The 27,465-nt window shown below is 39.3% G+C and overlaps 2 protein-coding genes across 2 annotated transcripts; both read right to left on the reverse strand.

Moving 5' to 3' along the window:
- Window positions 1-1,502: 1,502 nt before the first annotated feature.
- c22h4orf54 (chromosome 22 C4orf54 homolog) lies at window positions 1,503-25,779 on the reverse strand. The gene is made up of 2 exons (XM_044341433.1): window positions 20,938-25,779; window positions 1,503-4,342 (listed from the first exon to the last, which is right to left on the reverse strand). Exon 1 carries the CDS (start codon window positions 25,575-25,577, stop codon window positions 20,958-20,960), a length of 4,620 nt encoding a protein of 1,539 aa, XP_044197368.1. The 5' UTR covers window positions 25,578-25,779; the 3' UTR covers window positions 1,503-4,342; window positions 20,938-20,957.
- LOC122973722 (E3 ubiquitin-protein ligase TRIM39-like) lies at window positions 12,597-15,097 on the reverse strand. Its single transcript, XM_044341434.1, has one exon. The coding sequence runs from the start codon at window positions 14,595-14,597 to the stop codon at window positions 13,215-13,217; it is 1,383 nt and encodes a 460-aa protein (XP_044197369.1). The 5' UTR covers window positions 14,598-15,097; the 3' UTR covers window positions 12,597-13,214.
- Window positions 25,780-27,465: the final 1,686 nt, after the last annotated feature.

Genomic DNA, 27,465 nt, shown 5'->3' on the forward strand with positions numbered 1-27,465 from the left:
CTCATGAAATTAAGTTCCTAAAGAGACATAGTCAGCATATTAGCATACTACCTGCATGCATCATGCATGGTTTGGCATGCATTGTTATGACAATCTTAAGTTCAGATCCACTTCCATGTTTTTTCTAGAGCTGTCAACCATATTACAGTCTTCATCAGCAATAAACTAACAAACTTCATCTGCTGGAACCACATGATATAGTTAAAGCTCTGGGAGAGGCTAGTAAGTGGACTTTGAGTGGGATTGTTTGTACAAACTATATTAATTCATTGGTTGTTCTAAAAGACATTGTAACACAATGATGAATACTTATTAGGACTATGTAGTAGAGAATAAATTAACCCAGATTTCAATTCTGTTGACCCAGAAAAAGTGTCCTCATTAAGAAATATTTATATTATTTTACATAAACTAAGTGGTATACTTTCATATTTAAAGTATCCTTGGCACATGTTTAAAAGCTGTAACTACTGGCATTATGGATGGTCATGAGTTTCTCATTTTTTAATAAACCATCAGTTCTGCAGGTATGAATATTTATAAAGTCATCCATAAAGGGTCCATCAATAAAGACCACCATTAATTATTAATGAATACATTAGTTTCTGTGGCAATGTACATTGCAAAATAGCCAGAGACATACAGTATGTGTGAGGTATGGCTCTGGATGTGATGGAATGCATTGCAGACACACTGGGATTAGATGCCTCTATACAGTTAGGGCTCTGCAACATGAGCTTGCAGCCATCCACCTGCATCCCTTCCTAACCCAGTTATTATATAGGCCCACAGCCAGCAGATAAGCCTTTAACACTGACCGCTTATTTAGCACACATTCCAGCATCAACAGTGCTAAGCCACATTTCAGTCTTGCAAAGTTGTCAGTGCTCAATGGGATTTTGATAAAGATGGAAACTTTAAAGGGTCATTAAAAAATAAAATAAAATCCACATTTAAAAAAAATGTCCAGACCAGTCAATGAATCCCCTCCCCTCCCTAATTAGTTAAAGGAATAGTTCGACATTTTGGGAAATACGCCATATTCCCAAAAAAGTTAAACTATTTTAAATGATCATAACATATAATCATGATACAATAGCTCATTTGTGTCTTTTACAACATTAACTGTATGCATTCTTTCCAATTTTTGTTGTATAACCGCAGATTCATACAGACCCTAAAACACTGAATCCAAAACCTAGAACAACTTACCTGATGCTGTATGTGGTCACTTGTGTTCAAGTGTACCACTCCTGTCACAGGTTCAGGGATCAAGGGACCAAGAAATGTAGTTAAAGATAAGCAGATGATTCAAAACTCCATTGTGTTTTAATGTGGTTTAAGCAAAAGTACTGCCACTGTCAAGACATTTTTGAGAAGGCAAGTGAAGAAACTAAAAACTAAGCCTCCAGTTAAGTTTTAATTAGGTTATTGCTGGGTGTGGGTGATACTGTAGATAATTTATGAACAACGGTGAACAAATGAAAAACATGAGTGGCAGGTCTGTAAAAGGGTTCCATATTTATTGAATTTTCACAATGCACAAACACTTTTAACAACATCATGTGACATAACATCCCTTGCACCCCTGACACAACTTTGAACCGACAGTGTCCATTTGCAAAACACATCAAAATTAAAAACCTATAATTCACCTTTCTTTCTTGGACAGAACACTGTAAGTTTTTTCATTGCGTCATTTCTCTTTATTCACCTAAAGCCACGTCCCCTTGCTGCACATTCACTACTTCATTACCAATAAGAGTCCCTACGTTCCAAAAGTCTCTCTCCATACTTCCATTGACCTTCACAACACCCTCATCTAGACCTTTGAAAACAATATTTACACTTATTTTCTATTGCACAGAAGTAAAAAAAAAACAACAACAAAAGAACTAATCTTCATGCACATTCAAATACTGCTGCAATATTATTTTCAAAGTGTTGCAATAACCACAAAACATTGCAATTGTAGACATCACCACTGTCTGAATAAATAATCATTTAATAGATCTAACTGCATTAGTGGGATGAGTAACTTCATTAACCATTATGTGAACTTATGAAGTTCACTTTATCACATTGAAGTCAAAGTGCCAGAAAATATTGAGCTGTTTTACCAACCATGCCCCTGTCATATACAGTACGCTGTGCTAATTTACGTTTTATTCTGGCAGTTGGTATACAGGAAGTGAGACAATAGTATCTATTAACATCATACTCAAAAATCTGATAATTTTATTCTACATTTGGGATTTCTGAGTATACAAAAAGAGTCAGCTCACCCAAATTACAAAAATAATAATAATAATAATAATAATAATAATAATAATAATAATAATAATAATTTAGCCATACAGATGGTTTTGTTTGTATTCTTCCAGGTGTTGAGATATCTGTTTCTGAGATTTCCGCCTTCCCCCTTTATACAATGAAGATCAATGGAATTACTGTTCATATTATTTGAGGTGCACAAACAATGAAAAGTTCTATTTTAAAAAATGACAGAAGAAACTATTGGCATGAATATTCACACACACAGTTCACAAGGCTGAGTGAATGGATTAATAAACCATGCAAACAGGATGCTTAACTGAATGGGTAGTTTAGGGGAAATTTTGAAGTACCACCTCAAGAATATGCATCTGGCATTCAGAATAAGAAAGTAGTTTTTCAGTCATGTTATGGCAGTACCTAATTGTCATACGAGTTAAATAAAAGCACATACCAATAAATGGTGTCCAAAAATGTTATCAATACTGTATGCTGTAAAAACCAAGCAAGTTACAGCATGTAAGCCATAATATTCCTCTTTAGCACAATATCTCAAAAGACATCCTCTCACCTGCACTTTATGATATACAGTATAAATTACATATTAATAATCAATAGGACTGTACAGTGTCTAATTTACACTCTGCTCTGAGTGGCTGATGATCACTTTAAAATGTGCCGCTCACAGGACAAGACATGTTTTACAGAATCACATTTTCTCAACAGGGATTATTAATCTGTGCTTTCACTTAACGAGCATGCTGTAAGAAATTATATTACTTACTAACACTGTTTAATACACCACCCCATACAGTTTATGTGTGCACAGTTTATCAGTCTACGCACTGTTTATTTATCCATTCACATCAATTTCCACATCAATTCTTTCCTGTCATATGATACCCATACAGTTTTTTTCTTTTATAACAAACACAGCAACAATTGTTACTGCAGTTATTATAAAGGAATGCTTGATGTTGGTTGACTGGATTTTGTATTTTTGTAGCATAATGACAGAAAAGTAGGATTATTCCAAAAGTTGAGTCAAAATGAAAGAGCCATGGACTGGCCAGCAGATCCACAGTTTGTGAAGTATTATATACAAAAAAAATAAATCACTGTTAATATAATCACTAAGAAATTCATGTCAGACGGGATGCAAATGGGTGCTAAGGTACATCAGTTTAAAGATCATACAGTTGAGTAATCCCAGAGGCCCCTCTTTGTCCTGCTGCTGCACTGCTCTTTAAACCTTTTTAGGGCTGCTTGGATATCTTTTTTTTCCAGTGAGAAGAAGAGGGATTGGCCTATTTTGTTTTTGTGTGATCAGGGAATAATTAATAAAGTTTGTTCTTTGTGTGGTAATTAAATAAAAACATAAAAAGTCTGTTGTGATACTATAATTACACCAAATAAATGGAATATTCCGATATATAAGCAGGATAAGTGCACAAAGAGGGACCACTGTACAGACACGTTAAATTAATAGTATTGTGTTAATGAATTCATCATGGTTGATTAAATAATGACATTTCTAGGTATATAAAAACATGGTGGTGAATGCTGACCTTTAAGCAATAGCAATGACACCGCATAAAAACCAACACACAAAATATGGTAAGAAAAACATTATCATGAATATTGTAATGCAATGATGTCGTTATGTTAATCTTGTTAATATTAATTGTAGCCCAAATGTCTGATCTTATAAATTAAATTCCAAAATGATAAAGAAGAAAAAGGACATAAAATAAAGATTTTCCAAAATAAAACCCTGATTGGTTTACAGGATGATTGATCACTGAGCTCACAGTGTCAGTGCAGTTTAGGCCTATATATTATGGGAGACTTTCAAACTTTTACAATGAGATGATATAAAACAAAGGAAGAAAAATATACTTTATACACATCTTGTACAAATTAGAAAAGGTTAAAATGATGTAAATTTTATGCGAGGACTTTTACACAAGGCCCTGAAACATCATCTTTAGCTACTAAAATAAGCATATGATGCACAATGAAGAGATCAAAACCCAGAGCAGTCCAGCAGTCCACTTAGCGCTCCACCCTATTGGGAGTGAAGGAGACAAACAGACACAAAGTTCTTATTAACATGATAATAACAATTGACACCCAAATACATTTATTTATAAGAGGTACTTTCATTAGAGAAATCTTTGTTTCAACATGTGAAATGTTTCATATGTGCACAATAGGATGGTAGAGTCATGTTTTCTTATCAAGAAACCTTGTGTTCTAAGGAGAGAAATCTGAGGGCACTAATCTGACAAGATTAGTGTTGTACAGAAGTTTATAACTGACAAAACTATTGAGAAAAAAAAGAGATTTATTCAAACACCAATTTGAGATTCAAGAGTGCTCTGTGACAAATTTGCAATTCCAGAGTGTTTTGTGCACAGATTCCTGTTTTGTGCACACTCATAATGTCTAATATTTGCACTGAATTGCCATTTAGTTTTCACTTAATTATTAAATCTGACATAGTGTTCATGTTAGCCAATTTCTGCTTGAGAGGTGGCCTGTTTTGCCTAACCAATCAGAAGCAACTGATGTATCTGCCCCAGTGTCTGATACAGAAGCGGTTAGTGGTATAAGCAATAGGGCTGTAGTCTCCTGGTCGACTGGTCGATTAGTTGGTTGATATGCTCTCGTCTGACTAAATTCTCATTGGTCGAATAATCTCCGTATTACTTTCATAAGGAGAACAGTGCTACATCAGTAGCTTTCCAGGATTAATCCATTATTTCCTGCGGCGAGAGGGACAGACTAACAAACTACCTGTGAAAACGAGGGTGTATTCAAAACACCCCCTTTGTTTTCCCAACTTTGAACTCACCCAACCTAATGGTCTAACTACACTTAACGTTTACTGAGCGTTTACTGAACGTACTGAACGTTTACTGAATCAGTGTTTCTCCCATAATTGTAACAACAAGAACCCCTGCCAGGCCAAAAAAATATTTTTTAATGCCAAAAATAATGCCAAATATCCATTCATTCGGAAAGCAATAATGTTTGGGAGCCTCTGTGCAGTGCTGTTCCAATGCGTGGGTCATCCTCTGTGTTGTTACCTAGGAAACTATTGGTAGCGTAACTCCGTTAGTAATATTGTATTACGTAGTGTGTTTGCGTAGCAAGTGGGAAAGATTGAGTGGCAGGAAAGTGATGGTGGATGCGAGTGGAGCAGAGGAAAAGGTTAGCAGTCAGTAGTTGTAAGTCTAGCAGTAAATGTACAGTACAGACTCCAGTGTGTCAGTTAAGAAATGCAAAAAAGTCACGTTTGTTGTTTACCCAAGTGCTGGAAAAGTGAAGGGGGTTAGCTCCAAAGTTAGCAACAATGGGTTAGTCTAACCTGAAGACTCAAAACAGAGAAATAGAGAATGGAGAAATGTGTGGCTGCTGAGTTCACTGTGCATAAGAGTTGTTAAAGTCTTTGGACTGGGCACAATCAGGATACCATGTTCTGATGACCAGAGAGGCACAGAAGACCAATATGGGATCAGTTATTCACTGATATATGGTGGAGCCGAATTGTGCAACATCATGAAAGTAATTCAAAGGATTTTAAATTCAATCCTAAATAGAAAGCCAGTGTATTGAAGCCAGCACCAGGGTGATATGGGAATGTTGTGGGATTTTAGTTGGTAATTGTGCAGCGAAATTTTGAGCTAATTTTCGACACGCTTCACCTTCTTGAATACAGTACATTTCAACAGTCAAGACGCAAGGAGACAAAATAATGGATAAATTGTTTGAGCTGCTAGAGAGATAAGAAGGGGTGTAGTTTAACAGTGTTTAAAAACAACAAGACTGGATAACTATTTAAGAATTACAATAGGGAATTTAAAATGACCCCTTGGTTTACGGAAACCAACTGTGACTTAGAAGCCAGTTAACCTTAAACAGGTCTGGTTTGGGGAGTTTCAGATTTGTTATGATTTAACTACAAGAAACTATGACACCTCCAGGCACTAATCTCCTTAAGACAATTCTGTAAAATTGGCATATTTGAAAGTTCCACATGTTTCACTGATATGTAAAGCTGGGCATCATCAGCATAGCAATTATTGATATAGACACTGCTGACTAACAGATAATGTGCCTTAAAAATGGGTAGAGGGAGAATAAGAAAGGTCCCAGGATTGACCCTTGAGGAACACCTCAGGTCAGAGGAGCACAACCATACACTTTGTCAGTAATAGAAACAAAACATTGGTGATTAGATAAAATAGGAAGAAACCACTTAAGTGCTATACCAGCTATCTCAGCCCACTTCTTCAAACAACCCAATAAAATATTGTGATCTATGGTATCAAAAGAAAGGCTTAATTCCAGAAAAAATAAGATTCAACTACAATCACACAATAATGTGTGAATGTCATATGTTACTCCAAGATAATCCTGACTTCAACTGCCAAAATTAATTGGATATGTTAACAGCCATGAACAGTGGTGTGGAACCAGTCAAAGTCTGTGTTAAGATTATATTTTTGATCTATAAAAAACACAGTAACAATGACACAGGCAGTGTATGGTTCTCTCGCATTTGTCAGTGTTTATTTACATACATGTACACTATGTTTAAGGTTCCTCCTCTCAAAAGTATTTGCAAGGCTGTATAACTCAAAGGACATAACAACAAGGTGTCAACCAAATAAAAATAAATGAAAGCACTTTTCCCCCTTAATCTCTTTTGTCTGCTGACCACACCTTTAATGGCTGTAACTATAATTGGAAATACACTACCAGGTAGTCTGAATGACTAGAAGCTTATCAGCACTTAGCGTGTGATGTAGGATACAGTACAACAACACATCAACACAATAGGGGATGCCAGAGGAAAAGGGTTAGCATGAGGCTAATGAGCTAAAATATATACAACATATACAAAACAACCTTGGTTGACATACTTGACCAAATTCCTTTCAACCTTTAACAGTCATAACCTTAACTACACAGTAACACCATGAAGGACCTTTAAAATTACACCAGTAAAATGCAACACATATCTTTGCATGAGCAACACTAGCTCACACTCTCTAGGCAGTGGCATTTTGATTACATTACAAGACTAAAAATGAAAAAAAACATATTTATCCTGAAGGAGGTAATAGAAGACATCTGCATTTATATCATTCCATGATCATTGTGACCACAAATGTTCCTTTAAAAGCTTAACGATGGAAAACAGTTTTGCTTTACTCACTTCTGCTAGTCTAAAGCTTGCTTAAAGCTACATCAAGTTTTCTCAATGAGGAAGCAACACTTCTAGTGAAACTTGTAATTCAATTCCAATTGAACTGAATTCTTATTTTTTTTAAAAAGCATACAAAAACAAGACATGCTAGCAACTTTGTAAAGCTGTACTTGTGCACAGTGTTGCTTTGAGCTGAATGCTAAAATTAGCATGCTAACAGTCTCACAATGGCAATGCACCAAATGTAACTTAAAACCACAAATGTCAACCTTATTTGCGCCAGAGGAAAAGTCAGGGAGACACCAAAGTCAGTAGGCTTCATCCTCACGGGGCATGAATGCAAAATTTCATGGCAACCCATCTGACCACTACTGCCATCTCTAAAGAAAAAAATACACACAACAAATACACACAGTTCTATGTACTGTATATATAGAAATGACTGAGGCTTATGTGACTACACATTGCTGTGCATCTCCAACTGTTCCCACAGATTTTAAGTTTAAATTCATACTCACAATAGTGTACTGACACTGACAGCAGTGATTTCTTAAAGTAAAGTGGTATTTTGCTTAATGAAATAGACACCTCATTGCCATCATCCTTAAACTACAGAGAATCTACATCAATAGTGACTGCTCAGAGCCTCAATCCTCTGCTTCATCATGTGACTCTTCTGCTCCTCTTCCTTCCTCAGTGCAGTGATCCTGGACTCTTCTTCCTTTTGGAGAAACTGATGAAGCTTCATAAACTGCTCCCTTATCTGCCACTATGTTTGTTGGGCCCTCGCTTGTGCTAAAACATGTTCTGTACTTACAATGTTTTACCTGTACACTCACAGATTTTAACATTGCAGACTAATCACTGCCCAGTTTTTAGCTTCCATACTTCCATACATTTAGGTTATTTAGTAGGAGAACACAACAACACACCTTTGATTGTCTTATATACACTCCGTCTAAGCTGTCACAAAACCTGCTGTTTTATGTACAATCTTGCAGTCCATATGTATTTCTAAAACCAGCTTGTAGAGTGTCTCTCTGCACAAAATGTTTTCTGTTCTAAGGAAAGAAAGTGACAGCAAAATCACAGCTAGACACAAATATCAGGCGATTGATAAGAATAGAAAAGTGGACATAAAATAGAGGACACACAAATAGTTATTCCTTAAAATAAGTAGTATTCTTGTTAAAGATATAATTGTATCATCATCATCATCATCCTGATTGCAATCTCTAACATAATCATCTACATTGCCAAATGTGAAGTGACTTTCACTGTTAATATCTTCAATGGCTTTGTATTCAGAGTGTTAATGAAGGGAAACAGCCTCTCAGTGAAAGTGTGTGTCAAGGTGTAAATGTGTGTATCAGTGTCAGGATCAAAGAAAGACAATTTTCCTTTGTTCCAGTCCAGAAACACTCTGATCCTCCGGAGAGGCTTCTTTAGTGAGAGAATTTTATCTATAACTGGTGGGGAGCTCACTCTGTATTTACCATCACTGAACAGTATTTCCCAATATCCACTCAGAATCTCTCCTGTGTGTGGGACAGACGCTCCTAACACACCCACTGCCCAGTTTCTGTCATTTCTAACTGCAACCTCCCAGCTGTGAGTTCCAGAGTTAAATCCATCAGAGCCCAGGACTGTGAGGTAGTCTTCAAACCTCTCTGGGTTTTTAGGAAGCTCTCTCTTTACCCCCCTAAATATCACACTGGTCAGATCTTCAGACAGGACGAGCTTTGGATTAGCAGTGTTTGGATCCAGAATCACAGGGGTGTAGGAGACCATCTCCTTCATCTTATTCCAGATGTTGAAGGTCAGGTTGCCCAAGTGTTTGGACACATCTATCAGAGCTCCTGACACTAGCCGTGGATCATTCAGCAGGGGGCGCTGCTGGACTCTTTTCACTGCAGCCTTGTAGTTGTGCAGGAATGAGACGTCTGCAGCTCTCAGCTCTTTCTCTGTGACTCTGACTGTTTCTGAAAGAGCTGCTATCACTCTGCTCAGAGCCTCAATCCTCTGTTTCATCATACGACTCTTCTGCTCCTCTTCCTCCCTCAGAGCAGTGATCCTGGCCTCCTCTTCCTTTTGTAGAAACCGATGAAGCTTTTTAAACTCCTCCCTTATCTGCCTCTCTGTTTGTTGGGCCTGTTCCTTAATATGCTCTGCTGTTTGATCCCAGTTAACTTTAACTTGATTAAAGTTCTCCAGTTTCTCCTGTAAGGGCTTCAGGGTTTTCCTGAGCTTCCCCTTGTGATCTTGTGCAGCCTCATCAATAGGGCTGAATCTGTGGTTGGTGTGTATCTTTGAATCTCGACAGACGACACACACAGGCTGCTGATGGTCCAGACAGAAGAGCTTTAGTTTCTCTGAGTGCAGACTGCAGAGAGCTTCAGACTCTGCAGATGCTTTCTCTTGTAGAGAAAGTTGTTGTAGGAAGGCTTCACACAGATTCTTTAACACCAAGTTACAGGGTGGTTCACTTTTTGAAGATCTTCTTTTACAAACTGGACATTCGTGTACTAGTTTCTCTGTCCACCAGCGCTGCAGACAGTCTTTACAGAAGCTGTGGCTACATGACAGCACAACAGGATTTTTGAAGATGTCGTGACAGATTGGACAACAGAAATCTTCTTCTGATCGAGAAGCCATTTTCTGTCTGAGTGACGTTGAAAACACAGTAGGCAGACGGTGCAACCAAGGAAGAAGTCAGCCGTAGTTCTAAAAAGTTCCCTAAAAGTTACTTTCACTTTGAGTCATAGCTCCTCTTTCAACTCTGTCTCAGTATATGCAGTTAGTACCAGGTTGAAGCAGCAGCATTCCAGTATTCCATTATTCCCAGTATTTCCAGTGTTCCCAGTACTCCTTACTGTATCTGTTCTCACTCCGTGGACGTGGTGAGTTTGAATGCTATCGCCCTTTTCTCTGTGTCTCTCTTAGCTCAGTGAGGAATACTAAACCAACTGTGTTTCCTGGTTTCTGTCCTGACAGATAAGGGAAGAGTTTTATAAGGACATGTCTCATAAGAGTCTGGAGTTCAGATAAGTGATGCAAGCACATAAAACCACACATACACCACATTTTACAGAAGCTGGTATTTACCGTACAAATACAGAATGAGCTGCAAGATATGTGCATCTCATGCATACTTCAGACCACATGTTTTTTTTAGAGTGATCTGAGGGTCATATGATAAGGTGGAGAGAGGAAAATAAGTTGAGACAGAATGAAATAATAAATATGTAATTTTATGACAGTTTACATAGAGATCTGTAAAATTGTCATAGAAGGTCAATTTATAAAATGTATTTAGATTAATTTTCTCTTCATTTTATCCTGTATTGGAAAATCTGCTCTCAATGATACCAGTATATGTGGCAAAATAATGACATGGACACTATAACCAGAGCTGTGTCTAATGACTGTGCATCATGACAGCTGCTTTGGCATTGATGTATAGCCTCAAAGATGTGACAGAATAGGTAAAATGTATTAAGATGAATTATCTCTTAATTTTATCCTGTATTGGAAAATCTATCGTCACTGATACCAGTATGTGGCAAATTAATGATATGGGCACTATAAATAACCAGAGCCGTGTCTCAAGACAATGGCATTGATGTACAGCCTCGAAGATGTGACAAAATAGGTACAATTTTGTATTTTGTATTTTTGTTTTTCCATTTTTTTTCATTGACAGTTCTAAAGACAAGTGGATAAGGTGCAAGTAATAGTATATATAACAGCATACATATAGCAGTAAGTCCAGTTTGAAGAGCAATCAAACACCAACATACTGCACAGTGCCATATACTCTTTTCAGCCTGGATAATACAAGTTTGGAAAGTTATCACTTCTGGAAAGCAATATTTGTCTCCTCTGTCTTGATGCTTGAAAGGTTAACAGTAGAATAAGCATGATGCTACAAGCTACAAGGTGTTTTACCTACAGTAGTATGTGTGTTTGCACATATTTTGAGCTAACTGTGAGGTGACTTTCATTGTTAATATCTTCACTGGCTTTGCATTTAGAGTGCTAATGAAGGGAAACAGCCTCTCAGTTAAAGTGTGTGTGAAGGTGTATATGTGTGTAACAGTGTCAGGATCAAAGAATGTCTGCAATACAGTCTTTACAGAAGCTGTGGCTACACGACAGCACAACAGGATTTTCGTGGCAGACCGGACAAGAAAAATCCATCACTGATCGAGAAACCATTTTCTGTTCAAGTAAATCTAGAAACACAGCAGGCAGACAGCAGTAAGGCGTGGCTGTAAAATTTCTCTCTTTCAGTATATGCAGTGAGCACCAGGTTGAAACAGCAGTATTCCAGTATTCCCAGTATTCCCAGTACTCCTTACTGTAACTGTTCTCCCTCTGTGGAAGTGGTGAGTTTAAATGCTATTGTCCTTCTCTGTGTGTATGTCTCTGCTCAGTGAGGAATACTAAACCAATTGTGTTTCCTGGTTTCTGTCCTGACAGTCAGAAACTGTTTTGTTTTGTTATAAAACAGACCAGGAGTGTGTTGCATTCCAAAACATTTCTCCCTCATTATTTCATTTCGTTATATGAAAATGTGTCAGGACTGTTAGTGGAGCTCCATTGATCTATCAAAGCCACCCATCTCTCACTGACCCACAGGTACTCTCTGGCATCAGACTGACAAAAGCCCTACAGATAAACACTGTGTTTACCAGTCACATATTTGATTGGCCAACACAGTGCGTTGCCTGATAACAATGTTTTAGCAATTATATCATGACATAAATCAAAAGCAAATTCAAAAGCTTTGTTTAGGTTTTCATTTTCAAGTTTAGAATCTCAACAGATGACACACACAGACTACAGAGTAGCACACTGTCTGCCAATTTACAAATGAAAAGTCTATTTGGTGTTCAGTTTCATTTTACCTATAGCAGGATTATATTTTGGAGTACATTTCGAATTATCAATCAATTGATTTCACTGTTTTGATTATAATGTTGGCAGCAGTAATGCATTTTTAAACTTGTAGATCAAAATGACATTTTGATTGTTGAATTTAAATTTTGGTTTCATGCGTGTGTTTGTGTGAATTTTGTCCTACAACATAACAACACAAATAGAAGCAAATTTTGAATTTTTATTTCAATAATTTAAATTTAACATAGTCATCCTTGGATTTATATAACAATCACATTCATGATTGCATGCACATAAGAGTGTTTGCAGTTTGATTTGACACACTGAAATCTTTTGACACAATTTATCTTACAGGAGCAAAACATCTGCTATATTTACAACCCTGTCCCTGCTTGTGATAAAACATGTTGTGCACTTACAAATTTACATGTACACTCTCAGATTTTAACTTTGCAGACTGTTCACCACCCACTAATTTTGTCACAAATGAACTTCCATACATTTAGGCTATTTAGTGGGAGGACATAACAACACACTTTTGGATATTCACTCTTTGTCTAAGCTGACATAAAACTTGCTGTTTTATGTACAATTTTGCAGTCAGTGTGTATTTCTAAAACCAGCTTGTAGAATGTCTTTCTCTGTACAAAAATGTTTTCTGTTCTAAGGGAAGAAAGTGACAGCAAAATCACAGCTACTCACATATCAGGTGATTGATAAAAATAGAAAAAAGGATATATTGTGAATATTGCTTCAAATAAGTAGCAAAATCAATGGTATTCTTGTTCAATACATTAACGCCTCATCACCATCATGACCATCAATCTGGTAATATCTTCAATGGCACTGTACTTAATGTGCCAACGCTGGGAAACAGCCTCTCAGTGAAAGTGTCTGTGAAGGTGTAAATGTGTGCGTCAGTGTCAGGATCAAAGAATAACAGTTCTCCTCTGTTCAAATCCAGATGCACTCTCATCCTCTGAAGAGGCTTCTTTACTGAAATAAATCTATCTGTAACTGATGGAGTGTGCGCTCTGTATTTACCATCACTGAACCATATTTCCCAAAATCCACTAGGAATCTCTATCTTCCTCTTGACAGACACTGCTGTCACACCCACTGCCCAGTTTGTATTTTTTCCAACTTCAACATCCCAGCTGTGAGTCCCAGAGTCAAATCCCTCAGAGCCCAGGACTGTGACATAATATTCAAACCTTTCTGGATTTTTAGGAAGCTCTCTCTTTGTCTCCACATATATTGCACTGGTCAGATCTTCAGACAGGACGAGGTTTGGATAAGCTGTGTTTGGATCCAGAATCACAGGAGTGTAGGAGACCATCTCCTTCATCTTGTTCCAGATGTTGAAGGTCAGGTTGCCCAGGTGTTTGGCTACATCTATCAGAGCTCCTGACACTAGCTGTGGATCATTCAGCAGGGGGCGCTGCTGGGCTCTTTCCACTGCAGCCTTGTAGTTGTGCAGGAATGAGACGTCTGCAGCTCTCAGTTCTTTCTCTGTGACTCTGACTGTTTCTGAAAGAGCTGCTATCTCTTTGCTCAGAGCCTCAATCCTCTGCTTCATCATGCAATTCTTCTGCTCCTCTTCCTCCCTCAGAGCAGTGATCCTGGCCTCCTCTTCCTTTTGTAGAAACCGATGAAGCTTCTTAAACTCCTCCCTTATCTGCTTCTCTGTTTGTTGGGCCTGTTGCTTAATATGCTCTGCTGTTTGATCCCAGTTAACTTTAACTTGATTAAAGTTCTCCAGTTTCTCCTGTAAGGGCTTCAGGGTTTTCCTGAGCTCCTCCTTGTGATCTTGTGCAGCCTCATCAATAGGGCTGAATCTGTGGTTGGTGTGTATCTTTGAATCTCGACAGACGACACACACAGGCTGCTGATGGTCCAGGCAGAAGAGCTTTAGTTTCTCTGAGTGCAGACTGCAGACAGCTTCAGACTCTGCAGATGCTTTCTCCTGTAGAGAAAGTTGTTGTAGGAAGGCTTCACACAGGTTCTTTAACACCAAGTTAGAAGGTGGTTCACTTTTTGAAGATCTTCTTTTACAAACTGGACATTCGTGTACTAGTTTCTCTGTCCACCAGCGCTGCAGACAGTCTTTACAGAAGCTGTGGCTACATGACAGCACAACAGGATTTTTGAAGATGTCGTGACAGACAGAACAACAGAAATCTTCTTCTGATCGAGAAGCCATTTTCTGTCTGAGAGACGCAGAAAACACAGTAGGCAGACGGTGCAACCAAGGAAGAAGTCAGCCGTAGTTCTAAAAAGTTCCCTAAAAGTTACTTTCACTTTGAGTGATGGCTCTTTTTAAATTCTCTTTCAGTATATGCAGTCAGTACCAGGTTGAAACAGCAGCATTCCAGTATTCCAGTATTCCAGTATTTCCAGTGTTCCCAGTACTCCTTACTATATCTGTTTTCTCTCTGTGGAAGTGGAAGAGTTTGAATGCTATCGTCCTTCTCTCTGTGTGTCTCTTTGCTCGGTGAGGAACAGGAAACAAACTGTTTCCTGATTTGTGTCCTGACAGTCTGATAAGGGAGGAGTTTTATCAAGGACTGTCTCATAAGAGTCTGGGGTTCAGATAAACAAGTGAACAAGCGCACAAAACCACACATATACCACACATACACCACATCTCAAAGAAGCTGGTATTAACTGTATAAACACAGAATGAGCTGCGAGATATGTGCATCTCATGCATACTTCAGACCAACATACACACGTTTTTTAGAGCGATTTGACAGCGATATGAAATTGATGAGAAGATATGTAATATAAATATGTAATTTTATGGCAGTTTACATAGAGATCTGTAAAATTGTCATAGATGGTCCATTTATAAAATGTATTAAGATGAATTATCTCTTAATTTTATCCTGTATTGGAAAATCTATTGTCACTGATACCAGTATGTGGCAAATTAATGATATGGGCACTATAAATAACCAGAGCCGTGTCTCAAGACAATGGCATTGATGTACAGCCTCGAAGATGTGACAAAATAGGTACAATTTTGTATTTTGTATTTTTGTTTTTCCATTTTTTTTTCATTGACAGTTCTAAAGTCAAGTGGAGAAGGCACAAGTAATAGTATATATAACAGCATATAGATAACAGTAAGTCCAGTTTGAAGAGCAATCAAACACCAACATACTGCACAGTGCTGTGTACTCTTTTCTGGGTTGTACAACTTTGGAAAGTAATATTTGTCTCTTCTGTCTTGATGCTTGAAAGGTTAACAGTAGAATAAGCATGATGCTACAAGCTACAAGGTGTTTTACCTACAGTAGTATGTGTGTTTGCACATATTTCATTAGCCAGATAATATTGCATTGCACTGCAGCAATAGTAGAGCCAGGACCTAACTACCCTCATATTTTTTGACAGAGCCCTGTGTAGCTGCAGTGGTCTCATTGAAAAGAATGAGGAAGCCTGTGTGGCTCGTGTCTCTCATCCATAAACATGCAGCCCACAACTAAATTTCATTTACCTGCTGCTTTTGGTTTGTTTCCACAGAGCAACTGATCAACTAGCCCAACAACTGTAACTGTGGAACTGCTTCCACCAACTGACGATGTAAGTTATTGTATGCATCATTTATGTAGATGTGTCAGCAGAGAGAGAGAGAGATTTTTAATTGTTATAACTATTTAAAAAACGAGTGTATATGTATGCATTTTTTTCAATCATCGTAGTAGCCATATATAATAATGCAATACTAAAACAGAAAATACTTAGATAAGATAATTACAAAACGTAGGCTCAACTTTAATTTACTGTAGTAATATTAGCCTAGTGTTACTTTGCATTAAACAGTATTTTGGTATGAAAACCATTTTTTTTTCATTTTTGTGACAATCCAAACTGCTGGAAAATTGAGAGATTAACAATTCAGTGAGTTATGATAGCTGTAAGAATGGATAGACCTCTTCCCACAATATACTTGTATGCATTTGCCACAAATGTATAGTACGTTTGGAGCAATTTTCAGTGGTAAAGTTTCACTGATGTACTGTGTGTGTGTGAAGGATTTAGCCCATAGGCTCTACTCTGTTTTTTGCCAATCAAGAAAGACTTCTGCACAACTAGAAAATCAAATGCTTCCAACTTTGGTTCAGAATCAAAGATCTTAAGGTAACATTGAGATGGACAGATAAGTGATTTCTGTTTAATGGTATTTATTGTGGTGATGGACTGTGCTGTGTTAATATACCGGAGTAATTAACATTAAATACTACATCCTCCATACCCAACACTTATTTGTAATTTCCATGAAACAGGGGTGAAGAGTGGACTGCTTTGTTTGACCGTCCACATACTCTGTAACTACACTATAATTATTGTGAAAAAGGGCTGAACTGTGGACCACTTCATTTGACAGGCCACGCCCTCTGTAATTACAATATAATTAGAGTAAAACAGAGTGAGCAGGGGTCAACTTTACTTTACAGCATCCAGACTTACACTGTAATAAGAATGTTTTTTCACACTATTTCAATGCTATGCCCTGATGGTAATATCATTAAAACCTATTACATGTATCTCAGCTGGAAATCCTCATGCATGCTTCACAAAAAGACTTGGTAAAATCATCATGTGTCACTTGTTGAATTAATAGCTTGCCACAGCATTGTGTATGTTGTATTTTGTCCAATAAACTTTAATAAAGCTTGTGAGTGAAAGTATATGTATTTGGCCCCTTAGTTGTTTATGATGTGATGACATGACAGGATATGAAGCTCATCTAGGTGCTTGTTTAACATCAATTTCAATTCAGATGTCAGATGAGTCCTACGTTTGATCCCAAAATCACATTACTGTTCATCAGTATTTTATCATCATTACAAAAAAAACACACATATACAGTACCAATCAAACATTTGGACACACCTTCCCATTCACTTGAATAAGAAAGTGTGTCCAAACTTTACAGTACTTTCGGTACTGTAACTGTTTTATAGCTACAGCTATAGAGGTACACCCCTGTACTCAGGCTTAGCCTGATGTCTTGTTCCTGAGCAATAATAATAATGTACACTATATTAATATTAAGAATAAATATATTCTCACAGTATTTTTGTTAATGTGTCAGAATCTTAAAATAAATTAAACTATATCCTAATCCCATTTTTTTCTCTGCCTTGTTACCGAGTAACAATATTACTGCACCTCTTAATTATTAATTATGTACTCAGTAATTTAGGAAATACTTCCATCACCATCATTTAAACCCTTTTAATACATATATGTTAGCCACTTATTCTCTATCCTCTTGTCTTCCTCCCCTGTACCTACAAATTTGTTGATATCGGTAGCCAGTAAGTATTTTATTGATACGAGATATATGGTAAATGTTTAACTGTAAAATAAAGTGTGATTGGAAGTAGAAACTACATTAATCTGTAATTCATCACTCACTGACCAATAAGTTCCATTTGGATTTAAAAGTGAGGGGTCATTCGGACTGACACTAAAGCAAAACAAGGAAACGTGTTGTGTGTGTGTTTCATGGTACATGAACCAGCAAGTACAGTTTCACAGTTTACCAAAATCCAACATGCTCCTGTGATAAACCATGTTCTGTGCTTACCTATCTGTCCCTGTACACTCTTAGATTTTGCCCTTGAAGACTCATAAATGACCACTTAGTTTTGGAATGAATGAACTTCCATATATTTTGGTTATTTAACAGAAAAACTTGCACAGCAATTCATTTCACCTTGCGTGTCTCTATGCCATTTATTGGTATGGTCTCAAGTATCACAAAACTAGCCATACATTCTCTCATGACTAGCTTTAGTTTTATCATTTTGTACTCACAAAAAATGTCACCTTTTTAAACCTGCAGGTAAGGTGTGTCAAGAGCACCCTGACGATAGTTGTTGAGGTACATAATGATTGTTCAATGAAAGTTTTGCAGCTAGTCTGGAGAATTGAACGAGCAACCTTCCAATCAAAAGCAAATTTCTTCAACCTCTAGCCTATCAGACGACAGAATATCTGTTTACATTACAATCATAACTAAGCCCTCTGGTATGTGGGTCTCATTCTCAGATGATAAGGGGAACTCCAAATGTCCACCCACAGTGCAGCTGAGGCTATCTGCTGCTATGTTGCATGCTGTGTTTATGTAACAGCTGATCAGAAGCCATGTGAATCTGGCTTCTCACTCTCTCTGGCTTTAAATGACGGGTCCTATAAAAAGCCGGCTGACCCCGCTGCGACTCTGACCTGCCAGACAGCCTCTTGATGTTCACCAGCAGCTGAAACTGTCCATGTATACACATAACAAACGCCTGCTATTGCCTGACCTTTTACTCCTGCACACACTATGTCCACCATGCCATACACAAATTCAAACACCAAGACCATGAAGAATCTTACATCAATGTAATCCTCTGTATCTCTGCTGTGATATCAGAATTCACAAACTAGAATGTGAGTGCTAGCGCCTGCTGAGGTGCTCAGTTGCAAACTTTACAATCACATTATGTCTCTTCCTTTTTCATGCATATTGAATCCTGGGGCATGATTGGTTGCAATTCTTTGTGCCCTCATCCAATTGACCTGATACTACTAGGAAATTGATAAATAGACTGAATTGGTATATACTAAGGTATGAAATAAATAATCATATCGATGAATACAGACATTAAATAACATATAGAATAATAACAATAACAAAAAAATAATATAGCCATTTTTCAAACTCATGTTGCTATTATGAAATGTAACGTAACTTACTTTTTTTCTCCAAAAAAGAGACTAGTGAAATTTTTTTTTTATTTAATTGCAGCAGTTTTTATTAATCAGAATGTGCTTTTTATAAAAGATGAATTCATTTCAAAAAGCCATTTTTTCCACACTACCAAAACTTTGACAATAGCAAGAAAATTAAATCCATCAGACCTAAAGTGTTTAAAATTGAATAAATTAATAATTAAAAAATGTCCCTTTTCCCTAATTTTATTTTATTTTATAATACTGTTTTCACAATAACAGGTCTATTTAATGCTACCTTTCATCACAAAGACTTCATGTGTCAAGACAAACAGAGCAGAGCCAGTTCCGTGATTGACTGTTGGATGAACTGAAAACCAATAACAACAATCACAAGCTGAGTTTTATAATATACTGTGTTAATTTTGTCTGTATTTGTGTTATAAATATTATGAATGTGTGTTTCATACTGTCTTAATATTTATTTTATGTGGAACACTTTAGGCCTCCATACCAGTTGAGCTTCAGTGTCTTGCTATCACCAAAGTTTTGGCAGTGTGGGAAAAGCATTGTGAAAAATAACATTTTAAAACTGCTGTAATTACATTGAAATGACCTGACACAAACTATTTTACCATGAAAATAGGCAGGATCAAAAACAATTTCTTAATAATGAGCTTTAATGAATTTTAGAACATTGAAATATTAATGGTTATAGTATTATTATCATTAGTATTATTTTGTTTGTATGTATTCATATGATTATTTATTTAATAATGTTTATTCATTAATTTATTTATTTAAGTTTAAACTTTGGGTCTCCATAGATTTCATACTGAAACTTTGAACCACTAGAACTACAATATTATAACTAGAAATGCAAACAAATCTTGTATATAACTAGTATATTTTTGTGTGCTCAGACTCTCCAAGAAGTGTGAACAAAAATTAAAGAGGCACCTTGATTAGGGGTCATTTTGCTGTCAGGTCACACCAGAGCACAACTTGATGCTAACCAGAAGATTTTGGCTAACATGGACACTTTGACGTACTTGATGGTTACTCACATGACTGAGCTGTTAAGGGGCTCCATGGCAAAAATTTGCTGTTGAGCCCCTAATGACCCCCCACCCCCACCTAATGCCTTCCTGGTATTTTGTATGTACCCCGCTGAATCTCAGTTCTCGGTAAGAACAGTGCACACAGTTGACTTAACAGGGCAGCTTCATTATGAGTCCAGAGAACAAGACACCAACTAGTACAACTGTGCTGGAATATTACTGAAGTTTTCAGTTTGTCAGTTAGTTTGAGGAAGTTGGATTAAAAACAGCATTATTTCGGAATCACCTAAGTGGTGGTAATGAGGGAAGGGCAAGCATTGCTTTGCGTTGCTTTTTCACTTTCCCGGATTTATCCTGCGGATCCGGGGAATGAACGGACGACCTTCCAGTCACAAGCTCGCTTCTCTAACCTTCAGGCCACCACTGCCCAATTGAGTGCATAAATATGAGTGCACTGCAATTACTAAATTTGACATTATATCATGACATTATGAACAGAAAAAATTAGTGAGTGCTTAGTTAATTTCACTACTAAATGTAAAGATTGCACTGTGATATTTCTGTATTCCTTGTATGGTAAGGTGTTCTATACTTTTAATAGACTTAACTGTATGTTTGAAATAAATTTAAGATACAATATTACCAAGAACAAATTACAAAATCAGTCTGACACTATGTGACAAAATGCATGCATTAGATCCACATAAACCTGATGAACACAAACCAGGTTGAACTGTCAGAATTACTCACCTGTCCAGGTTAGCTGCGGTTTATCTGTGCTCCACCACAAAGCTCATGGTGGTTCCGTCAAACGAGGGTGGGGCGATGATCCGGGGCCCTTGCTGTGAGGTGATGCTGATGACCGGCTGCTTGATGCTGGTTAAGCCCTGCGGCAGCTTGTTGGTGGTGGCCTGCTGTTGAGTCCCAGATGCTGCCTGTGAAGACTTCCCTGTGGCCATGTAGAAGGGAGTCTCCATGTACATGCCCTCAGGCTGCTGTGACGGGACCTTCTCTCCACTCTCCACCTCTGACTGCACCGACATCTGTGACTGCACCAGTGTCCGGGCCGGGATCACTGATGGTGTCGGCATAAAGCCTGGGTACATCATGTAGGTGTGTCCGTACGCCCCAGGGCTGAGGGCCAAAGGTGAAAGCGGCATGGGTACAGGGGTTATAGGAGGCTGGGGCATGGGCACATCCACATACTGGCCTGTTTCAGGGTCAAAGAGGCGCTTGGTGGCTGGCTGAACAGGAGTGTCCACTAGGTAGTAGTTTCCGGTGGTGGGATCAAGGAGCATCTTCCTCTGGGTGGCCTGGAAGTGTTCCAGAGTGGGAGCTGGAGTGATTGCCGGGGAGAAGCAGTACACCTGTGGCTGATTCGTGGGCATGCCCAATGGCAGGGAGTGGTAGATGGTGGCAGGAGGGATTTCTGGTGAGCGTGTCTCCATCACAATGCTGGAGCGTTTAGGGGACTGGTTGTGGTCTTCCTGACCCTTTGCACTAGAACCCACTTGTCCTGGGGGAGTGGTTGGGTGTGACTGGGTGGTGAATGTGTATACTGATGTTTTTTCAGCAGATGAAGCCTGTTTGCTGCTGCTGGCATGAGTCTTAACCGGAATGGTTAGGTAGTTCTCGTTGTCAGCTGAGGCCCTCAAGTGCTCCTGTGCAGATCTCTCCACCTCCTTCGATTCAGCTCCTTCATTTCCACTCAGTTTTGGTTGGCTGATTTTTAAGGACACTGGCAATTTGGGAGACTTTGGGACAAAGCTTTTGGTGGTGAAAGGCGTTTGTGTGATGGCATTTGGCTGGGGCGTCTTTGCGTTGACAGTTGCAGAGGCCTTTAGGCTGGAGCTGAGGCTGAACATGTTCTTGCCCCCTGTGGTGCTAGCAGCTTGCATCGACTTAGCAATGAGCCTATCATCACGGCCACTGGATGCCTGAAAGGCCTTGTTGAGATCTTTGTCCTCTCGCCTCAGCAGGCTGTCGATGCTGGGGGACGCCGCCACTGCTGGTGGTATCATATCTGTGTTGGGATATGAATCTCTTCTGACTGTCTTTTCCATGTTGGACCCTGTCAGCCCTTCCTCCTCAGGGCCTCCAAGCTCCTCGCTGGTAATCAGTGAGAGCACATGGCTGTCTGTCAGTGGCTGGGGCTGATTCTTCCTTTTCCATTCATTTCTTTCAAACACATAGAGCTGCTCCATGGTTTTCACAGCAGCCTGGAGTTTTTCCAAAGCTGCCTGGTTTGCCATCTTTGATTCAGGCTTCTTATCTGTGATGTTATCTGTTATCTGTGGTATTTTTTCCTGTCTTTTTGAAGCTGTTTTGCTTTCAATTCTCAACCCACTGCCTCCCTCTGAGGAATTATTTGAATTATTTATGGGTGCTCTCCCTGCTTGCCTTTGTAGTGGAGCGGTTTTGGCGCCCTCTGGAGACGATCTGTCTATGTCAAACGGCTCATGTTTAGATAAGTCAAGATTTCCAGATTGTTTTCCGTTACTGTTAGTATTAACAGACTGACATTTTATCACTATAGGAGAAACAGATGTAGGATGTCGATATGACATTTGTTTCTTTTGCTCTGGATGGGTGTCAGCAGAGGCGAAGTTGGATTTATTTTCGTTGTTATCCAAAGAAACAAAATGATATGAACTTTTAACCAATTTACGCACGTCTCTCACTTGGTGTATGGGTGTCTGTAGCTTTCCTTTATTATCTCTAATGTCTCTAACCATGAAATGTGGCACTTTATCAGAGGACTCACCCTTCAAAGCTGCAGCCAGCGCCTGGCATTTGAAGTCATCTGTTTTGATCAGGCTGACTGCGTTACAGCCTATATTAGGAGCACGCAGCTTGGAGACTCCAAAAGGCTCCTTTTTATTGTCTCTCACGCTCCTTAAATTAATTTTAATTTCCGGAGATTTAGATGTAGCGACATTCCTGGAGTTTGCAATGTATAAAGTGTTGTCAGAGCGCAGTTTAATCCCTCCTCCATCTCCACATGGAGAATAAATCCTGCCCGGCAGCTGCTGTCCGACTTCTCCGTCACTAGACAGCAGTTGGATATTTGGCACAAACAAATGTGACATTTTAGTCAGTTTGCTGCTGTCGTCTGAGTACTGATTCCCCTCGCCCTCTCTGTCGTTAGCTGAAAGTGGCTTCTCCTCCGGAGTTTTATCGTTTTTATGATCCTTTTGAAACTCTAGCTCCTCGTCCTTCCAGCATCTGAATGCGCTATTTTGGCTGCGAAACAACGTGCTTTTGGACGCTTCCAATGCGCCTTTTTTAGTATCAATTCCAGCTTCATTCGTCGGCTCCAAATTAGTTTCTGGGGCGAGAGCGATCGCGTCTTGTCTCCGAGAGTCGCTCTTGGTATCACATGAGCCGCTGTCCACAAAGTCCCCTAATTCATCCACGCACATTATGGCGTAGTCAGAGCTGCTCTCGGAAAACTTTGAGCTCTGTCTGTGCAGCTCTCTGCTCCCCTTCCCTCTGTGACTGTCGCTCTCCTGGTGCACAAAGCACGGGGACGGCGCCTGATGCGGCTCACTTATCTCCCCTCTTTCCATCTTGCGCTCCTGCTCGAACTGCATCTTCTTAGAAATCACATTTTTGATAACGCTCGAGGCGAATATGGCTTTCTTGTGTGTGTCTTCCATGGTTTTCGAGGGTGGCTTGCTGGCCCCTCTCCTCTGGCCGCCTGGCAAAGTGTTGGTAACTTCATCTGTGGAACGTGATCCTTCAGCGTTTTGTGCAAAGTTAGTGCGCCTTTCTCCCCCAGACATTCCTGATTTGACATTGCAACGAAAATTCAGAGTCTCTGTGAGTCTAATCACCCCACTGTGCCCCTGACCAAATTTCCCCATCAGCTCTATTTTCTTTGTAGAAGACGATGCCCCGTGGGGATTCCCATTCAGAGTGAAGATCTTGCTGGTGGGCGGTTTGGTGTTTGCCAGTGCAGTGCCCTTATAACCTCTATTGTCTACATTTTTGGCTATTTCAAATGAGGCCCTTGAGTTTTGGTGGGAAAGAACACTTTGGTCCAGTCCTTGTGAAACATTCATGTTGCCATATTTCAGGTCGACAAACGTGGACCACCTATTTATCCCTATCCCATGGTCTGATGCAGATGACTCACTTGAGGTGCTGAAATTAATTGCATCAAAGTAAGGATAAGCCAGGCTCTTGAAGGTTTTGGCTGTTAGGTTGCGCACCTCCTTGTCAGCGTCGTCCAGCTCGCTGACAGCGCTGGACGCACCGCTGGAATATTCGGTGACCTCTTTTCCCCTCAATTTGCCGCCAAAGTGTAAGCGTCCGGGCGCGGCTATGAAACACTTTGCCCTGTCACACAACGTGTCTGCCTTCCCATCAACTCCTCTAAAAACATATCTACTCATGTCTCCGGAGCGCCCGGCATGATAAAGAATGTTTTCCTTTTCTTGGATGTTGCTAGGGCCATTTATAGCTCGAGAAGTGGTTCTGATTGACAGCTGGATCTGTCCAGCACTGTTGCCACTGCACTGCTGGGGCTTTGACACACTCTCATCTGAGCTGGCGAACTTGGCCGCGTCGCACAGATCACTTTCAAGCAGAGTGCTGACTGCTGCTGATGCGCTCTCAGAGCGAGGCAGATGGCCGTCCCCCCTGTCCCCCACCACCGCTACATCACCGTCAAAAGACGCGTAATCGACAAAAGAGTACACCTGGTTGTCATCCTCGATGTCCCAGCTGGCCGAGGAGCCCACTACGAGGTCCCCCTCATGGTCAGACAGCTCCGAGAGCTGGATCTCGTGCGTGGTAATGTAATGGGACTCATCCTCCGTTACGCACGGATCGCTGTCGTCAGAAAGCACCAAACTAACATCATCATCCTCCTCATAATCATCCGACTCACTTCTACCGCTCAGATGATTATCGCTACAGTGCAAATCTTCATTCATTGGTGTGTTTTTGTTGTCTGTGGAGACCTCAGGTTGCGTCACTGTACGCTCGCTTTTGTCGGCGTCTCCTGATTTCAGGCAATCCTCTGACTTAAGACAATGGGGACCTGATGGCGAGGAGGGATCACACTGACCCTTCTGGACATCTTCTGTACATTTTCCAACTCTGGTATTATCTCTGCTCGTAGTTTCATTTTCTTTTTCAATCATCAGCTGGTGATTTGGTTCCGTTGCGCACAGAACTCCAGCGCCGCTGCTGTCAATGAGGACAGACATTTGGTTTCTCTCATCAAAGCGAGAGTCTTTTGCCGGTTTTTTGGTTTCATCCACATATTTGCTTTCGTCTTGCTTCTCCGGGGCATCCTCGTCTATGTGCGCCGATTTCTGGAGCAGATCCTTGACCTCCCGCAGAATCGGCGGCGTCTTCACACAGCTTTGACCAGTCTTCATAGCTGAACCGGCGTGGTTAAGCTTACATTTGGTGTCCGACAGAAAAGAGATAGCAGAGATGGAGTTCCCCAGGATTTCTCAGTCTTAAGACAGTGATGGTGCTGCGCGCAAAGCTCCGCTCACAGTTGGACGGTCACTGGATGGCACGGAGCGCTCCAGACATTCCAGCTCAACGCGACATGAAGCCTAAAACCGAGTATCTAAAAAGGACCATAGACATTACTAACTACTGTCTGGGCCACATGGCTGTCAAGCTGGGGTTCGCGGACCAATAGGGTTCGTGGAGAAGACTCCCCCGCACAATGAATCAAATGAATGAGATTATTGAAATCCATTAACTGCTTTATTTATTGATACAAACTTTTATATAACCATGTTCCAAATACCAAATAAATGTACAAACTACATTTAACACATGAATTAAATTTTGAAAATATTTCGAATTAAACAAGCAGTTGAACCAAACTTTATTACTTTAGGTACAACACAACCTGAACTAACTCCAGAAATAGACCAGGAGCACCAGAGTTGCAGCTATGAAACACATAACAAGGAGCTGGTTGGAGGAGATGAAGAAATTACAGCACAGAAAAGAAAAGAATCTGAATATCAGAGAAGAAGAGTAAATGTCTGGAATGTATGTTTAATCATTCTATTGATTAAGTTTAATACAGCCAATGTATCTACTTGAATTAATGTACTTTGTATGTGTAATTTACTATCATTTCTTCTTCTTTTTGGCAATACCTTTGCATTATTAATATGTTTTCCTTTTAATATAAATAATTATCCATGTTTTCATTTTAATTTTTTAATAAGGTAACTGAGCAGAATATTTTTATGTGATCTTTAAAGAAAAAATATATACAGATATCACAGAAATTGTGCAATGCAAGCACTCAGAAATGTAACTTGTGCACTTTTGTGAAAAACCATAAAAAGTAAATTATGACTAATGTGAAGCATCAAGACACTGAACTAGTGGAAAAGTGTGTTTTAACTCACAAAAGTTTGGATAACTACCAGTGTTCTCAGGTTCTGGACAACATTTCATTTGATTATAGATTGATGATTATGGATCAATGATAATTTTGGGCAGAATTATGCCACATTGTACTATTAATTGTATAATATTGTATGTGTTTTAATATTTGTATTCATATTCATATGAATTCTGATTAATGTAATAGTTAACACTGGCAAATGATCAGATTTCCCACATTCACCTTAGACTGAATTTTGGAGAGAAAAACATTTTAATATTCCCAATTAATGTCTATGTAAATATGTACTTAACAGGCAATATCAGATTTGTTGTCATGACAACAAACCTCATCAAATGTGGACTGAATGGTGTGTAATACATGTGTATTTAGGAGAGGGGACTGGCATACAGACATTTGCGAGTGCACAAGAAGCCCAGTGACTGCCTCATTTCTGCCTGAACAACAGATAACGTTTCTGTGCAGACAGACGGCTCAGCGGCTGTTTTTAAATATATACATCCAGTTCAAATATAGGCACCGTGACAAAATGTGAAAACTGCTGCTATGTTAGACAGGAGGGAATGTTTGCAGGGTTTTGTGACACCTCAGACACAGGCAGCCTGGCAGATAAACACCCAAGTGACAACAACTCAGCAACAACACACCCCCATGAGCAGTGAGCTGCTGTGCACGTTTAACTGCTGAAGCTCTCAGGGGTCAGTCTGTGACAGTGGAGGCCAGTCTGGGGCCAGTGACCACTAGGGGCCTTGGACAGATGCCTGGGGGTCCAAATCATAAGTAGGTCATGATTCATTTTGTTGTTATTTTTTCTTTGGAGGGAATAAGGGTTAAAAGGTTTGAACAGATTGTTTTTTTTAATCACAAATAAGAGAGATCTAATA

The sequence above is a fragment of the Thunnus albacares genome, chromosome 22 (assembly GCF_914725855.1).
Source record: "Thunnus albacares chromosome 22, fThuAlb1.1, whole genome shotgun sequence".
Taxonomy (NCBI): domain Eukaryota; kingdom Metazoa; phylum Chordata; class Actinopteri; order Scombriformes; family Scombridae; genus Thunnus; species Thunnus albacares.

Coding starts and splice junctions, on each gene's coding strand:
- c22h4orf54 (XM_044341433.1), bottom strand. CDS start 25,577: ATGAAGACTGGTCAAAGCTGTGTGAAGACGCCGCCGATTCTGCGGGAG.
- LOC122973722 (XM_044341434.1), bottom strand. CDS start 14,597: ATGGCTTCTCGATCAGAAGAAGATTTCTGTTGTTCTGTCTGTCACGAC.